This window comes from Passer montanus, unplaced genomic scaffold (genome assembly GCF_014805655.1).
Source record: "Passer montanus isolate IOZ18808 unplaced genomic scaffold, ASM1480565v1 scaffold139, whole genome shotgun sequence".
In the NCBI taxonomy this organism is placed as follows: Eukaryota; Metazoa; Chordata; class Aves; order Passeriformes; family Passeridae; genus Passer; species Passer montanus.
This window is the reverse complement of record NW_024360830.1, coordinates 374,785-393,432: the sequence shown is the minus strand read 5'-3', so window position 1 is coordinate 393,432 and position 18,648 is coordinate 374,785. Positions and strand designations below refer to the sequence as shown.

At 43.1% G+C, this 18,648-nt stretch overlaps 1 protein-coding gene across 7 annotated transcripts in view; it reads right to left on the bottom strand.

Annotated features, from left to right (window-relative positions):
* Positions 1-18,648, bottom strand: part of EYA2 (EYA transcriptional coactivator and phosphatase 2) — an 89,750-nt gene that overhangs the window by 7,450 nt on the left and 63,652 nt on the right. For all 7 annotated transcript variants that reach the window (XM_039699814.1, XM_039699815.1, XM_039699817.1 and 4 more), the window contains 2 exons: positions 6,117-6,206; positions 129-187 (listed from right to left, as the gene is read on the bottom strand). In XM_039699814.1, the coding sequence (XP_039555748.1) occupies positions 129-187; positions 6,117-6,206 (149 nt within the window). The remainder of the gene's footprint in view (positions 1-128; positions 188-6,116; positions 6,207-18,648) is intronic.

Below are 18,648 nucleotides of genomic sequence, written 5' to 3'. Positions count from 1 at the left end.
ATAAATGCAGACAGCATGGAGCCAGGAGGAAGACAGTGCAGGTCTGAGAATCACTGCCCAGCCCCCTGCTACTTCCAAATGGCTGGGGACTGCCTGTCCTGCAGCTTCCAGCTTGGGAGACCCCATACCTTAGATCTTGACCATTATCATCTGATGATACATCATCTATGTGGATCTGGTCACAGTCCTAGGAGGCAGATGAAAAAAAAAATACAATAGTGAGTAAATGTTGTGGGAAAAAAATTTGAAATAATATAATGCAAAATTACTTTAAGTGTAATATCAAGGAGATAAAATCTTAAAATTTGCTAGTATTGTAGTCTAGCCAGTTAATTGTTAGCAACAAGTATCACATAGCACTTGTACAAAATATGAACAGACAGTGTGTGTGTGAGATCTGCTGTTATCTAAGGGCACAACAGCTCTTGACTAACACAGTGAGAGGAACTCCTTATGCAGACAGAGATGGAGATGCTTGTGTTTTAGCCAGGAAAGCTGTGCTTTTTCTACTCTGTATGCATGATAAGGCAGAGACTTGGCAGCCTTTCCCCCTGTGAGAATACTGCTCTGGACAGGAGGTGTATGCCCACATAATTACAGGGGAGAAGATCTGTCCCAGGGAGATTTCCAGAGACGCCTGTCCTGCCTGCCCTGCCAGTGCTTTCCCAGTTTGCTCTGAGGGGGCTGAGCTTCCTTTGATGTGCAGGGAAGCTGGGCTGAAGCACTGAAGGCAACAAACACTCCTTCACTGCCCCAGCCCCAGACTGAGCTGGGGAATAATGTGTGTCAGTAATGAGGAGATCTGTGCACAGGAAATTTAACCAGAATATACACTTGGAGCTCAGCCTGCATGAAGTATGTGCTCGAGATCTTATCTTCCAAAATCCTTCATTGTTCGAATGGGGGAGGCCCTGCCTCAAAAATGTGAGAAATGTTATTCCTTTGGTTTTTTTCTCAGTTTCAGCATTAAGGTTAGAAAGAGAAAAATTGGGAATTTTCCCCCTGCACCTTAACTCTCCTTTCTCCATGAGCCTTACAGGTGAGAGCAGAACTGAAAGCCTCCAAGCTGATGAACACTATTTTTATTTTGGTTGATTTTTCAACAGTTTAAAAGCTGTGACACCTGGTACCACAGGACTCTGGAGTCAGAACAACTGCAGCTAACCAAGGTGCAGTAATTCTTCACCACTTCAGCGTTCTATAAACCACAGGATTTGCTTTACCTTCCTTACACAATGACAAGTTTGATTAATTGCTTTAAACTAGTCCCTTTCAAAAAATGAAGGAAAAAATCCCCAAACAAGTAACCAAACTTGTTGCCAATGGCAAAACATGACAGATAGTCCTTGTCACTCTTTTCTTCTAAGTTCTTCTAAGCTTTCTGATGTTTACATTTTTGTAATAGAATTTTTACGCACTTTTCCATGTAAATAATGATTGTTTGGCATTCTTTTCTAGAGGAAGAGAAATTTGTTAGACTGTTAATTTGACCAGTATAGCTAAAGAAGTAGCAATTTCATCCTCCAATCCACAGTCACTTTTAGAATTCTATATATATCGAAGTCGAGAAATAAACTTCCTTCTTTTCACCTCAGAAGTTTCAGCTCTGTGTGTCGTTCATTGCATGTCCTACTGCAACAAATTCTTGTCCATAGTAATGAGATTTGCTGCAGCATTTTAGATAATTCTCAAAATGACACACGACTGCATCTTGCTCTCATCTCATCAGCCCTCTTATCAACCCACCACTGGGGTATATACTGCTGTGTATAATTGCAGCCAAGCAGCTGAACAGCAGATCCCTGCTGGCACCTCTCTTTCTCCTCCAGGACTTTTCAGTCCTGGGCACTTTTCAGGCTCTCTCCCAGTAGCTGCTGTGAGCCACGCTGGGGTCAGCCCACTCCACCTCAGCTGTACGACTGCGTGAAGTCAGGGGAAAGGCATTCATGCAGGGATCTGTTTTTCTCGTTGGTGAATGGATTGTTCTGTACACTGCAGTGTGACAACAGTAGCTATCACATTTCTGAGTTAATAAAACACCCTGACACTGGCTGAGACGCTACCTCATAGCGCCGGCTGCGCCTCTCGCGTTCCCGCAGCCATGGCCTGCACCTTCCACCACTGCTGGCACCCCGATCCTCACCCCTGAGGACTCCCTGACATCTCAGTGACAGGGGAACCAAACACACCCAGATACCTCGGCTGCTGAACAGGAGGAGGTTGCTGGAATGGCAGGAAGGCTGTGAGGGGGACATGGCCCAGGTTTCAGGCCTGCTGGTTTCTATCTGGGATCTCAGGGTGGATGGCGTGTGGCACACCCGGCCTGGACCTCAGGCAAGTGTGTGAGACCTCAGTCAGCCCTTCCAGCTCTGGGCACTGACCTGGTTTTACTCTTTAGTAAGGGTACTTGTACTCTTACTAAATGTACTCCACGTTTAGAGGAGCCTGAGCTGTTTTAAATGGCACTGCTGGCCTGGAGAAAGCCTCTGCTGCCTCCTTGTGAAACACAGGGCTCCTGAGAGCTCCTTCTGTTATCCCTCACATTCCCCCCGCATACTCCCAAGGTATGTCTCGTGCAGGCATAGAAACAACTTACAAAGGCACACATAAGCTATTTGTGGGTCAGGACTGCGCTGGAGAGTTTTAAACATCTCATGGATTCACTGATCAGTGGAGCTTGCATCCCTCATTAGGAGGGGTTAACACAAAACCTCCAGGGATGGCTCCCAAAGGCAGTAACTTGTAAACACACTAATCCCCTTGTTTGTTAGTTCCTCATGCCCTTGTCAGTCCTCCTGTCCTTAATACCTGTTTTCCAGACAGCTAGACAATAATATCTCCAGAGGGGTTAGGGGTGGAAGGTGCTGTTCTTTAGCCAGCATTGTACTGTGAACAAAAGGCATCTGGGAAAAAAAGCACAACCCTGGAAAGCCCGGAGTTTGTATTTTAACTCCACTGTGTTTTTTAACCCTGGGTAAGTTCTCTTCTCCCTGATTTATCCCCTAGAAAGGGGAGCAGGGAGGGAGAATATCCCCTATCAGGTGATTTGCTGATATACTCTGCAGCATGATCAGAGAAACACCTTGCATGGCTCACACTTGCAGACTGTAGGGATTTCATCTGCCTGTAGGACTCAACTTGCTGACAGAGAATCCCTTACTGTAAAAAGACTGAAAGCTTTCAGTAGAAATCTAAGACTTCTGCAGTCTCCCCCCTGCCCTGGGGGTAGTATCAGCCTCCTCCCACACAACCACCCTGAGGTTTGGGGTGAATCAGCTGGACCCTGGCCTGTCTGCTGCACTGCAGCACTGAGACAGGATGGGCTGGAGCAGGATGGATCTGAATAGATCCATCTGAATGGAACTGCACAGCCAAAATGCATTCAGCTAATGCATCCAGGAAACAATTACCTGAGTCCCTTCTGGGTAGATCCTAAGAAAAGATAAAGCCCTGGCTAATCAGAGTTTCAGAATCTTTTTTTGTTGTTGGTTTTTTTTTGTTTTCGACAGCAAAAAGGTTGCATTCCAGTTCAGGCTCCTCCCTCAGATTTTGAAGCCAGTTTTTTGCTAGGTGACATCACATCCTCACCAGACTAAGGAGAATCACCCAAATTCTACCAAGGGCTGTGTAAACCTTGCTGTATCTATGGACAGACTTTTTGTCCTCATCAGGCACTTCCTGGGAATGCTTCAGGAGGGCTTTGCACCCTGGCAGCACCTTCTTCTCTGCACAGCACTGCAAACTGCAGCCAGCCGAACAAATCATTCCCCTGAGCTAAAGCACGGGAATTGACTTCCTTGTCCAGCCTGCCTCTCTGGAAAGAATGGGTGACATTTTCTCTCCTCTTTCCCCTTATTCCACTGTCAGTTCTGAGGGCAGCCACGCTCTGGTTAGTCCAGTCTGATAAATGGTTGAACTTGGATGTGTGCCCCAGAAACATTTTCAGTGTTTAAGAGAACTCCTGCTGTGGTTTCAGATGGGAAACTCTCCCCCTGCTCTCTCAGCTACAGCACCTCCCAGTCTACCCCAGCACAGGAGATGGTCAGAAATGGTTCCTGCCCTGTGCAGTTTCAGCTCTTTTTGTCTGGTACAGGCCAGCATTGCACCACATGATGGTGCTAATGTATATGGTAATGCTTGTGGATCTACAACTGAATCTATTCCTGTGCTGGTTTTTACAAATTCTTTTTTTCATTTTTAAGGACGTCATTTACTGTATTTTTTTAAGCTCAGTACTCAGTGATGTATGGTCCTTAAATACCATTCTGTGAATACATAAAGGTGGCTTTTATTTATCATCCTAAATGAAGGAGTAGGGTGGGTAACTCTGGATGACTCTGTTGCTGCAAATTCTTCCAAATTGACAGGGCTTTTTTGGAAAGTAAAATTCTGTAAGGCACATTTACTTTTCTTTAATTCTCTGTCATCCATCAATTTTTCATTGGAAAAGCTCAGTTAAAACCAAACCACCAGTGCCCAGAGCTGTTACTGATTGACAAATGTGCACAATTTGATGAAGGTCAGACAATTTTCTGCTTCATTTAAAATTTTAGGGCAGTAAGTGAAAAAGGAGAAAACTTATTTTAAAACTGGTAATTCTTGCAAAAGTGTAGAAAGGCAGAGGGGTTTTGGAGGGTCACTGTGCAGGACATGGAGCTTTGTTGCACCACATATTGAGATCTGATGGGTAAATGGTGATGGTTTTCTGGTAAATATTGTCACTCCTTAAATAGTGCCCTGGGCTCCCAAAGAGGAGCTTTGTTGTTTTTTTCCCCTAAGAGAAAGATTTTACTTTGTACTTTCCATGTCCTCATCACAAACTCCCTCTATGAAAAAAGTTGAAAGAGGAAAAAATCTGTCAGTTCAGGTGCTTGTCTTTGAAAGGAAATAAAAATTCTCAGCAAGTGAAGCCTCAAGACTGCGAGAGCCAGGTGGCAGGAGAGGCTGTGCCTCCCCTGACAGAGGGGACCACAGTGCAGTCAGGCAGTGAAGGAACCAGAAATTCCCAATGAACTCCTCAGGCACTGAAAAAGTTCTCTCCTTTCATCTGGCACAGAAACAAATTCTTCCTTTTTCAAATGAAGGGGGAAAAAAAAATACAAGACCATAGAAGTTTGCCCAGGGATGCCAGGTTTTTATTCTCCAAATGCCTTCAAGCAGTGTTTTGATTCCAAGGTGCCCAGAGCTCCAACCCCACCTCATCACTCTGTACCTGATTCCTTCAGGCTGAGTGCTCTGACTGCAAATGCCAGCACATTTCCACCACTGCTGCAGGCTGCTCCTCAGCATTCTGCCAGCACCACTCTGCCTGCACCTTACCACACACTCTAAAGGATTTTTGCTTTGTATGAGAGATGAGAGATAGTCAAGTCTAACCATGTCACCAGCAGGAAAAATTCCTCCTCTTTGTCTGCTCCATTGAAACTCCCATAGTTTCATCTTGCAGTATTCCTGAGCTTGAGCAGACCCCCTGCTCTGTCTGTGCAAAACCTTCCTCAAGAACAGAGCAACATTTTCAAAACCTCTGCTTTGGCTCATAGCTAATTGCTGTCTGGCCCCATAGGATCTATGCTAATTTAGCTGAATAAAATTATTAAATAGCAAATTTCAGAAGAAGCAGCAGCAATGTCCTCATTATTACATTTAGTAAATCTGCAAAAAGCCATCATTGTTAACTGAGTATTTAGAAAAAAAAATCCTGAACAGAATGGAAGTGCTTCCAATAGGCCAACTAAGGTGCAGTATTCCTGAGCTTGAGCAGACCCCCTGCTCTGTCTGTGCAAAACCTTCCTCAAGAACAGAGCAACATTTTCAAAACCTCTGCTTCGGCTCTATGCTAATTTAGCTGAATAAAATTATTAAATAGCAAATTTCAGAAGAAGCAGCAGCAATGTCCTCATTATTACATTTAGTAAATCTGCAAAAAGCCATCATTGTTAACTGAGTATTTAGAAAAAAAAATCCTGAACAGAATGGAAGTGCTTCCAATAGGCCAACTAAGGTCCACTTCTCTGGGGTGAAAAATAAAAAGTTTCTTGGCCAAACTGCCCCAAGTTTCTAGACCACATGCAAATGATTACAGAGAAAGATGTTAAATAAAATAAGCAGCCACATACCTCCAGGTCATTGAAGAACAGATGTGTATCTGCAAGGTTGAAGATCATTTCTTCCATCATGAGACCTATCCTCACTGACGTTGTGGTGTCCTGTCAGGGGAAAATCAGGTTTTTTCCATTCACTTTGATTTTTCTTTTCTGGGGACAGCTGTTGGGGTGGGAGATCTTAGACTAAACTCAGGATCTACACATTCCTATTTCTTAAGATACATTTATTAAAGTAATTTTAGTTCCCAAGTGTATTTTAACATTAACATGATTTCCCCATCCTTTTGCTCTCCTAGATAAACAAATTCTGTTCTTTGAAGGACGTCTGTGACTCACCCTGACCACTAACAGCCCACACATTTCAGATGATATAAAGATCCTTTAAACACCTGAAACTATGTAAGAATTGCTTCAGTAAGTTAGACAAAAATTGACCTCCAATAGCATCACTGGGGACTAGTTTGGGGGTAGTTATCCAGCATAATTTGGTTAATTATGACATGCAGAGGGTGATTCTTTCCTGACTTGTCCTTCAAACCAGCAATTTCATTCCCACTGAAGCTGCCTACTTATTTACCAGCATCAGCAGAGTTAAGACAGCCCCATCCTGCCATGTAAACCCAATTATAACACAATAAAATCCTTGTCCAACACAACTATTGCTGCTCAGGACAGCAGCCTTGCAGAGCGCAACTGCAGCCCCAATGGCAGCTACAACAAATAACAACATTGCTTACAAAACCCCAAATAACATAAAATTTAGGGGAAAAAAAAGAAAAAAAAAAGACAGGACAAATTCAGGACAGGCTCATCTGTCACTGCAGCTGGTGCTGGGAATGGCAATGCACCCAGTGCCCCACAATGCACCCATTTGCTCCCTGTCCCAGCAGCTCCCAATGTAAACCCAATTATAACACAATAAAATCCTTGTCCAACACAACTATTGCTGCTCAGGACAGCAGCCTTGCAGAGCGCAACTGCAGCCCCAATGGCAGCTACAACAAATAACAACATTGCTTACAAAACCCCAAATAACATAAAATTTAGGGGAAAAAAAAGAAAAAAAAAAGACAGGACAAATTCAGGACAGGCTCATCTGTCACAGCAGCTGGTGCTGGGAATGGCAATGCACCCAGTGCCCCACAATGCACCCATTTGCTCCCTGTCCCAGCAGCTCCCAGTCCAAACACCTGAGGGTCTGATTCAGCCCTCCCCCAAGAGGGTCCTACACTGCCTCCTGAAAGGGAAGGACATGGTGCAGAAGCTCTGGTGCCTGTAGCATTTTTAAACCATGTTTTTTAATGACTGAATGTGAAGATGCACATGCTGGCAGCTCTAAAATATCTTCTGCACCCTCATAAGGACATGTGAACTTTCTCACACCCAGATCCTGCTCCTGCCAACACAGTGACAAAACCTTTAGTGAATTCCCCTGGAGAAGGATGATGCTACCCAAGTGAGTTTGGTTAATTCATCCTAGAAAATTAATGTTTTTCCCAGCTGAGACACCACTGAGACACCACTGAGCCTGTCACTTCACTGCCTCACCAAGCCAACAAGCCAAGCACCTCTCCTGCTCCCAAACATTCACCTTGTTCCTAAATCCACAGCAAGAGCACAGAAACACATTGATGCTAACAAAGTTACCAGCAGTGCATTTTCTTATCCATTAAACAGTTCAAAAACAGAAGCAAAAATAATCTGTATTTAATTTGATAAACAGTCACAGCACAACAGCGTTGTGCCTGTTCAAACTGAACAACAGCAGACAACTCGGAAAAACCCACATTCCCACAACAGAATTTTCTTTTTCGTTGTTAATTCATCTTCACTAGGTCAGGGATCTCATCTTGATGTATAAATCTGCCTTGCTTTAGCGTGGTGTGTGACTTCAGTAGAGTAGAGGAAACCCACCCAGTTAAACCGAGTCTCTGCTCTAATTTTCTGCAGATTTCTGTGGATCCTGTCACTGACAGCACAGTAATGAACTGACTGAGGAGCTCTAACAGGGAGCACAATGCAGGGAGGGTGAGCACATTTCAATCAACCTTTGTGGCAGACACTGCTGACATGGATGGTGTACTACACACCAAGCTAATTATTACACATTCCTAGTGAAGTTCTCTTTAATTAGAGCAGAATGGCTGTGGTTTCAGCCATGTGTGACTCACAAGCCCTGTGCCCATTACAGAGAAGCTGTCACTCATGTTTAAACATGCTTGTTGCTGTCCCAGAAACAAGGGCACTGGCTCTGGGCAGAAAGTAAAAACTCCAACAGACTTGCCTTGAACATGTCTCTCATTTTCAGCCCCAAACCTGCTCCCCTGATGAGGCACAGGGACACAGACCTAATCAGGGCATTTGACTGTGGCCCCATAGGAACAGCACTGAATCAAATTTTACTACCCAGGTGTAGTTACACGGGGGAACTGTTTTGAAGAAAATATGCTGCTAGGAAGAAATTATTTTGTAAAATGGTTTTTAATGAAGCAATTTATTTTTATACATTTCAAGGATCATTAGCCTTTAAAACTCTTTCAGGAAATCTCATTGGTTGCTATCTGTCATTTATCCTCTAAATTTCATTTTGGCTTTATTGGTATTAATCACTAATGGGGAGTAGGAAATATTTCCACAGTGTATGAAGTTACCTCCTCTTTAACTAAACAATATGGAAACCAAACTGTAGATGGGGGGGGAAATGAATCTTTCTCTTGAGATACAGAATATGATGGAATGAAAACAAAACAGAAAAATGCACTTTACCACCCAGAGGGGAAGTCATTTGGGGAAATGATTTGGCACCACTGCTTCCACAGTGTGGACATTTCCTCCACAGCAAGGCACAATTCCAAGTCCTAAAGAGGCTGATAAAAGTTGTAAGGCCAACCAGCACTCCCAGTGTGACAGAGGTGTCTAGAGGCACGAGGCCAGGGTTCCTCCAGCAGTTATTTATTTGCATTGCTGTAGCATCTAGAAGCACCAGTCCCAGAGGCTGTGCCCACCCCAAGGAAAGACACAGCTGCTACTGCTGTCAGTTCAAGCAGGAATAAACAGGAAAATCAGGCTGACAGAGAGGCACCAAAATGAGATTTGTATATCCAAATTCTCTATACAGTGTGCACATATTCAGAAGGAATTATGAAATTTGTGTGAAGATGTTGAGGAGTGCTCTTCCTGGGCACAGAAACCCTGAAGTGCCACTAAAGGACAACTCTGTGCTGCCAGTGGAGCTCATGCTGGAGCAGTGCGAGTTCAGCAGAGCAATGTGAAGCTCCCAGTGATCCCTGCTAATGTCCTTCTGTAGGAAAAGTGTGCCCAGGAGTCCTGGGAACGAGTTCCTGACCAGCACATCCAGCCAATGCTTCCTGATGCATGTGAAGCCCAAGGACCACAGCTTGAAATCAAATCTCCTCCAGGAACCACTTTTTGCAGTGAAAACAGATTAATCTAAAAACTCAACCCTCGGTGCTTGTTTAGTAACTCTAGAAGAGCGAGGTCCTCCCTGTGCTAATCTACGAGTCATGCTTTCACAAACAAGCACAATGAGAGGCAGGGGTGGAAAACAGGCAATAAACTCCTTCTGTAAATAAAACTTACAGCAGCGCAGAGTATCCCCACATGCCTCATCTCTGCCATGCTCCATTGGTGGAGTTTCCTTCAGGGTCAAAATGTAACAGCCCCACAAATTACTTTTAGTGCAAAGCCCTGGTGCTCAGACATGGCAGACCAAGCATTTCTGATCCTCCATGCACAGCCTGAACAGTTTCCTCCCATGGAAGCTTGGGGGAGACAAGCATCAGGAGGGAAGGGATCATTCTGAATTATTCAGTCCTTCTCCACACACCCTTCACTCCTACTTCTAAAGACCAGGAGTCACAGTTTCAGAGCTGTCCCTTTCTCCTCAGGGCACACCTAGAGAGAACCCAGAGGTAAAAAAGCTCCCACTCCCTACTGCTGCTCTATAAACAACAATTGATCAAAACACACAAAGAGTAACTCCTTTTTCAACATTTTGCTCAGAAATGTTTTCTCTAAAGAGCATCCTTGGACATGTCCCTGCTGTTTCTGATGGGCATTGCCCACTGCTGGCAATGGCCATCCCTTGTGAGGGAGGTGATTTCCACTCCAAGTGAGGCACTGCCAGCCCCCAGCTCCACATCCACATCCTTTGGGGAACTTTGCTGCCTGTTCCTACTCGAGGAAAACATGGGCAGCAGCAGCCTGTGGAACATGTTGTAAAGGCATCCATTTAGCAAAGAGCACATTTTCCTTCATATCCCAGTGGCACAAGCTCACATATTTCTTGCCAGTGCTGCTCTTAGTTTGGCCACTTGCATGCACTGTTTCTAACCCTTGAACTAGCTCTCTACATTCAAAGTGAATTGTGTTTTAAAAATTACAATTTGAGTTCAGTTATGTCCTCCGAGCTAGTAATACCTCGCCTAAAATTAATTTCTGTTTCAGTTTTCATTTTTAACCTTTGTTTAAACAAGAAGACAGAATGATTGCTAAAAGGACCTTGCTGAACAGCCTTCAGTTTGTATTGAGGACAATTGCCATGAAAACTGGATGTAAGCAAGCAAATATTTTCTTATGACAGTACTGGGAAGACAGATCTGCTCACTTCACATGAAACTCCCGCTAGTCTGTATTTTAGCAGAGCAAAAGGACTGCAGAATGTTCATGCACACCCAAATTATCTTTAATTGTTGCAGTGTGCACTGTGCTGGTCCCCAGAGCCTCTCCAGGAGCTGAGCTGCACAGAAGCCCTCACTGCCAGAGGTGCTGGCTCTGCCTCCACAGCAGCCCCTGGGCATTGAGTCACACTCAAACTGCACCACCAGCACCCTCCCAAAGGGCTCTGCATTAACACCACCTTCCCCCAGATCTCCTGGAACACAGAGATTGATTTTTCATGCACTGCTTCTACTTGCCCTAGAATATGCACTAAAAAGACATGTATTTGTTAACACCTGCAACTAATCCAAGCTGCATGTCCACAGCCAGCTCTCCCTTCCTGCACTCTGTAATTCTGAAAGGAAGAGGGAAGCAGACTTATCTCTGGCAATCTCTCAAGTGCAAGTCACTCCAATCCTGGATCCAAAGCCCTCTCCAAGCCCCTGCCTTGCAGCCTCCCTGTTCAGACTTGCAGGCCATTAGCAAAGGGGCAAAGCTGGCTCCTCTGAGACAGATAACAAATCTGCTTGTTGTCTGACTCTGCTTCTCTTCAGCAACCTGACAATTAACTCGACGTTCGGATTGTCAGGACAAAGTCGTTCTGAGCGTGGATCTTGGATTCAGACACCATCACCTCCCTCTAAAACCCCACCAAAATAAAGCCCTAGTATTTAAAACTAATCAGTCCTTTTAAATCCCTGCCAAATACCTATTTATGCCATGAGCAAATAATTACTTTTCTACAAGGAAGAAAGTATTAATTAAGAGTATTCATCAGACTCCTATTCTATAGGGTTTATCTGCCACAGGTGTCAGCCAGAGGTGAGAGACGGATTAGTATACAATCAAGGGCCTTCCAAGTTAAATCTCCTCCTTGTGGTTATCTGTTAATAATAAAGTTGTCACCAAAAGAAAGAATTTAATAGTTTTAATTGGTTTAATTACTTGGAAACGCCTGGAAAATGGACCAGTGCGGTTTTAGCATAAAAAAAAAATAATAAAAAAAATTCAAAGATACAAATACCAGGGCCACATGTTTGAACAAAAAAAGTCTGTGAGAATAATCATCCTTTCGTTGTAACATTTTATACCTTGATCAAACTTTGAGACATGAACAAGGCTTTCCCAGAATAATGGGAAATTAAGAATGTGCATGAGCTCTAGTTCAAGTAAATTCATGTCTTTTTCAGGAAAAAACCCACATTTCACTCTTTTACTAACTACACCTAAGTAGCTTAGCTTGCAATTTTATCTCTTTAATAACACAGGCTACAGCAGACTGACCCCCTCAGAGCTTTCCCAGTGAGAGTATTTGTGAGAAAAGTTGTTTAAAGTAATGAAAATAGTTTGAGGACCCAAAAGCCATTTTGAGAAGTGATTTACTTAAGGGACTACACTTCATGCTTTTTTGAAAAGGACCACTCCTTTTCAAAAAGAACCTCTCAGTTTTTCAGGGTCCAAACATTTTCCCACCAAAATAAAGACATTGTTTATGTTTTCACATTGATACATCCAGGTTTATGAGACAATTTACTGAATTTAAATGACTGGTGTCATAAGACAACACAGTGTGACCTTGTGGGAAGGCCATGATGGACAGCAAATAGAACTGAATCCCTTTTCTTCAGCTTCCTTTTCATATTCACCCTTCCTGTGATTTTAGGGGCACTTCTAAATGTTCTTACTGTCTACTGAACAACTCCTTTTACTGTCATGTCTCTTCACATATGGCTGGAAATTATTCCAATAACCAAGGGGCACAAAGGCCACTAAATCCTCACATTTAGGGTCACACAGAGGGTGAAAAGTCTCTCCTCCCTCTGGAAAGGAATTATGCTTGGGACAGGCAGCAACCACCACACTAATTTATCCAGGGTCTGAACACATCAAGCCTGAAGTGGATTCCAGTCCTGTGGGAATATGTACTTAAATACGGGTTAAAAGCTGGGCCATGATGCTTGAAGACAAATGGGAATTATTTTTACTTAGTAATACAAAAGGTCCATGACCAAAAAACTCCACAAATAATTTCTGTTTACTGTATGTGGTACGCATTTCAGAAACTGGAGTGGAATTTAAACCAAATTAATCTTCATTTCCTTCCCCTCAACAAAGGAAAGTCACTGTATTTCTATATGAAAGCCCTTGATAGCCCTGTGAAAAACACAAAACTTCTGGAAAGCTTGGTGGAAACACACCACGGAGTGCAATCCTCAGCACAATGACATATTTTGCACATGCAGCTTCTTAAAAAAAAGTCATGTCCCCCTGGTTTTTCAAACTTTTCCCCTTAAAACTTCAGTCCCAATTCAATCATACTGGGAAGCAGGTTCCCTTTCCTCGAGCTTGTTTAATAACCCAGCATTGTTTCTATTTATTTTATGTCAAAAATAAATCCTTTAATAGTCCCAAATGCCACATGTGCAGCTTGCTCAGAACCTCTCCTGCTCCCCTAAGCTCCAGGACAAGAGGTTACATCCACAGGAGCTCAGAGCATCTCTGTGCCCACCTCCAACCTGCTGGGATCTGGTTTTGCTGCTCCTGCTGCTGCTTCTCATCCAGATGATAAACACAGATGTCTGCTCCCGAAATACACATTTGAAATAATCAAATGGCTGGAATTATTTACTCCCTTCTCTCCAATAATGAGCTAAATAATTGATATAGCAGCATGTCTAAAGTAACAGACTTCTTTATTACCTGCAGTGATTGAATGCTTCTTTAATTTAACTTAAAAAGGCATTAAACACAAGGTTTAGCCTCCAGTGGGTAAAAAAATCTCCAACTTCCTCAGAAAATCCTTTCCAAATTGTATTCATCTTGACTTAATCCATGATCTACTGAGTGAATTAGGCTCTATTTGTTTTGAAAATCTATTTTATGGAGTTCCAAGGGCTGTGTTTTCCTTAGGAAGGGCTCATTCTGCCTTTCTGCCCAGGATGGCTGCTAGCAGCCCTCAGCATAGGCCTCTGCAGGTTTTAACGTCCCAAGGTGCCCCACACATATGACTAACAAAATGTAAATAAACACAGCTGAGCCAGTAAGAAATTGGAAGGTTTTCTCATTAAAGAAATAAAATAAACAGATGTCCTTAAGCACTTTGGCTCATGTTTGTCAAAGGAATGGAAAACTCTCAGATGTTTGAACAGCAGTCATGATATAAGGCCACATCTCAAGCGAGAGAAGGGGAAAAAAGCGATGCCCTGGCACTCAGAATTAACTAATAGTTCTCAGGGGAGGCCCCTTTTGATTTGAACCTTAGCAACTTCTACAAATAGTTTTTAACAGCCCAGCAATAAAATGGGGTTTTATTCCTTCTCAGTTTGTAAAGTAGTAAAGGACAGGCTCGGCCATTAGGAGCATGAATCACCAGCAGATTTGATTAAATCCCCATGGTGTTTCAATCAGGTCCTGGCTTTAGGGTCCTGGGAGAGAACAAAGCAGGGAAAAGCACAAGCTACTTGAAGCATTCAGTGAAACCAGGGAAGGGGGGGAAAAAAAGAAATTAAAAAATCAAACCTCGGGTTTTACAAGGATCTCAAGTAGAGCCAAGGAGGAACTTTTCAATGACTTTTTTTTTAAGTTGGAAATTATAATTCATTCAAAGGAAAACTTTTCATAAGAACATGTAACAGCCAGTGAAAAAACTTTGGAGGAATAAGGTTTCTTAGATCCACAACATCATTTTTGGTGAGAACAAGACAGTCCAGTTCACAGCCAGCATACAGCAGCTATTACATTTGTTCCAATGCTAGAAAATCATATTTATGTCCTGTCCTCAATTGGGCCAAGCAGAAACTTTTGCTACTCTCTCCAAAAGGTCCTGCTATGATTGGTGGACCCTCTCCTGGGTGACTGCAAGTCTCTCATCAGGGTGGCCAAGCCCATGTTTGCACAGGCTGGAAAGCTGAGGGCACCTCCTGTCTCCCCCACACCTCTCTGCTCACGGCTTGAGTAAACCTCATGCTGCCACTTCTGAAACACAAAAGCGTTAAAAAAATGTGGCTGTCACAGAAAACCAGCCTCTGCTTCAAGCAAGCAACTCTGAGTCAGACTACAAACCCTCAGTGAATGCAGAGTGGCTGCTCCAGGTAAAGCAACCACAGAGCCCCAGCTTGCAGGGCCAGGGTCACACAGGGGAGCTACACCCCTTCCACTGCAGGTTAACCCACAGCATGGCTTTGCATGATTTTAAACCAGGACATAATGCTTTACAAATTTTTGCAGTATGTTTTTTTCTTAGTTTGAGCTAATTCCAACTACCGAACAATCTCAGAAATTGTATGGCTCTTGCAGGGAAGTTTATGGATCCAAACTCACAGGTATCAGCAGGCACTGTCAAAGTGCTGATAAAGATCCAACACAATTCAAGAATTTAGACTGTCCTCTGTGTTCAAATCTCTAAGCCCAAACTAAAATAAAATCCTTGTCATTTGATTCCAGGATTTTGGAGTATCTTGCATATAAAGATGAGTTTTAACTCCAGTTTTTACTTTACTCACAAGTCACTTGGACACTTCAATCCCAAGAAGTGGGGATGCAACACAGAACAGATGTGTTCGAATACACATTCTTGTAACAATAAAAAAGTACTAAGAAAAGGTATTGGCTTCACAGAGCTCCCTCAAATTAGGGAAAACAACACACTCACTGCTCCCTTTTTTCCTTGATACCAGTCCTTCGAAAAGCATGAGAATGAAACTGCAGTATAATACTTGAACAAAAATTTCTGAATCTCTTTCAGTCTGAGAAATTTTAAAGCTTAGACAACACAGGTTATGGAACAAGCTTGCAAAAATCCCAGTTGGGGAAAGAGGAATAGAGTCATGATTATTTTTGGCACAGGACCGCATGCAATCTCCTCATATTGTTTCTGAATTACTACCACCAAACGAGTCTTTCTGTGCTCACCTTGCTGTGTCAAACAAGCCCCCTGACTGTTACCCAACTCCTGTGAAAGCCCAGCAGCACTGTTACGGATTTTGAGCCAGTTTTCCCCCACTATGTTCAGTCAATGATCTGGGGACAAATCTTTGCTGGCATGGCCAGGCCTGCAGCCATCTCTCTGTGGAGCAGCAGCTCCATCACACACACCTAAGGGATTAAAAAGGCCCCATGGACACCACAAAAAGCCACAAGGATCTACATTTACTGAGGTCTGTAGGCAAATGATAAATATTCTGCACCCATTCAGTGATCAGAAACCTGCAGAACAGGTTTTATAAACCCTCCTGAACATAATACCCAGGTTTACCTGCCTCTGGAACTTTTGGGGAGTTACCTTTTCTTGTCACCCTATGGCAAAGAAATTAAGACCGAATTTCTGATGACTCTGCAATCCACAGGCTACAGCAAAGGGTTTGGAAGAGAGGACAAAAAAGAAGCAGCCTAGGCTGGGCTATTCACTCATGCTTCAACTTTCAGTACCTTTTAAGTGCTGTTGGTGCTGTGGGCAGAGTATTTTCTAAACACCTGAGAGTGACTCTCAATGCCCTGAGGAGGCCATATGTTTAAGAGCCACAAAGAAAACAAACAGAATTTTCCCATGAAGTCAGGTCAGAAAATATGCATTGAAGCATTAACCATTAATAACATGACTTTTTGTGAGTTCTTTCTCCTTCTTTTCTTTTTTTTCTCATATTTTGGACAGCTGCCTGTTGCTGCCATCACCGAGGAAGGGGCAACAGACACAATCATTTGTGATTAAGTAGCTAAGGAACACAGGAATTTAGACCCAAGTCTCTGAAGCTGTGGTTGGTGTTCCTCCTCCCATCTTTCAAGAAAAATCACCCCAGAAAGAATTGTTATTCTTCAGCTTGGACAACTTCACAGACTAATTCTTTGAGCAGCTGCAGCTCCACCAGGCCAACAGACAGGATGATACTGGGAGATAAATATTGGCCAGGGAATGGTCAGGATCACATAAACTCACACCTTTTCTGGAGGAAGACAGAGTGAACCAAGATCTCCATGTGTGAGATTTAATTATAAGCATATGCATGTCTAATTACAGGCATGTGAATTCTTTTATGAAGAATTTTGGCTTTGATACTTAATTTACTTGGAGATTAACACTTCCTACACTACTGAAGTAAGAGATTCTGAAACTATTAACCTCTGGCTGCTTCACTTGTACTTGATAGTTTTGAATTGTGCTACTATTTAACAGTTCCCAGGACAGCCTGTCTGAGTGTGCTGTATTTCCCTCTTGGTTTAAGGTCTGTTCCAAAGCCCACCAAAGCCTCTGGTTGTCTTTGGATCAAGCCAGCAGCCTATAATAGTTTTATAAGTATTATAAACCATTTCCCTTACAGGAGAGTCCTAAGGAATTTAATACTGATGAAACAAATGAAGAACTGCAAAGAAAAAAGTCCTTCTAGAGAAGTTTCTCAAGGAACCCATTGTAACTCAATAGAGAAGGTGATTGATTCTTCCAAAAAAATATTCCTGTTTATATCATTCACTGAATTAGAATAAAGGAAACAGCCAACAGAAGCCCCCACACAGCAGATTCCAACTGTACACCCTCTAAACATGGGCAGGAGGCAGCAGGTGAAGGCATCTGCTTCAGAGGTTCTGTGCTAGGACAAAGCCAGCCCATTAAGGGAATTCTCCACATGAATTCAGCAGCCCCTGCCCAAGGCTGAGCTCGACCACAGAGCAGATCTGCACACCCTGAGTTTGTTTCCTCATCCTGCCTAATTCTTTCTGGTGTTTGTAGGCAGTAGGTCTGAGCTTACACATGCACACCTCGTTCATTATGTTCTCTGGGAAAAGTCACCACTTCAATTACCTTGTACAGCATGGCTCTGGGTAAATCCCTGCTTGGAAACACGTGCTTGGTTTTCAGAGGGTGCTGCTAGAAGTGTTAGCAGCATTCCAAGTGCTGCAGTAGACTTCCACACCACAAACACCATTTTATATCCTTTACAACTGTGCACATCTAACAGTGAACAATAAATCTATCTTACTAATTACACATTCAGCTTGTTATAACCATCATAAAAGTACAGCTGGTAAAGCCATGAAATGATGTCAAATCATATTTCTGCTTTCTGGAGAGAAGCTGGGTTATTTTCCAGTCTCCTGATGAAGCTGAGTGCTCAAAGCCATGTGTGGAAACAGCTGCCAACTATGTCATCCACCTTTAATTAGGTAATGATATTGTCTTTTTTCCTACCCATTCAAAAGTGCTTGACATTCTGTAATTCAAAGTGACTTAGGTGTTTATCATAAAAAGCTGCCTCAGGAAGAAATTGAAGCACATGGTACTAAATCAGAACCAATGTTTTCTCCTTAGCAGCTAAGTTCAGGCTGCTCAGCCACAGTTATATAAAAGAATGGAATTGCCTGTATTTCAAAGAGGGTAACTGAAGTATGGCCAGCTAAATAAGTTTCTGAAGCCCCCCTAGAAATGTGAGCTTCAGCAGCAATGTGGGGAAGCACAGCCAGTTCTTCATGGCAACCCAGACACAGGAACACAAAATCTCTCTTAAAAAATCGTCTGAGATTTGTAAGAAAACACTGGTCTAACAAAAAAAAGTGCTAGCTTATTCAGGCTGGAGTTAATGGAGTCTGGCTGCTGGATGCCCTCTCTTGCAGACAACAGACACTGGAAGAACATCCCGGCAAGTGGCAGCTGAACAACACAAGCTTTGGAAAAAACAAGGGGCTACTTGCAACATGAAAGGGAGGTAAATTAAATTTTCACATGTTCGGAGGAAATACCACAGGACACGTTTATACAAATATGTCTGAATAAAACAGGCAGCATCTGTTTGAAAAGCTGGCTCATTAGCTGCCCCCACAGTTCCCGACGCAATTCGGCTGGACAAGCAGTAATGCTAAAAAAATTAAATTTTAC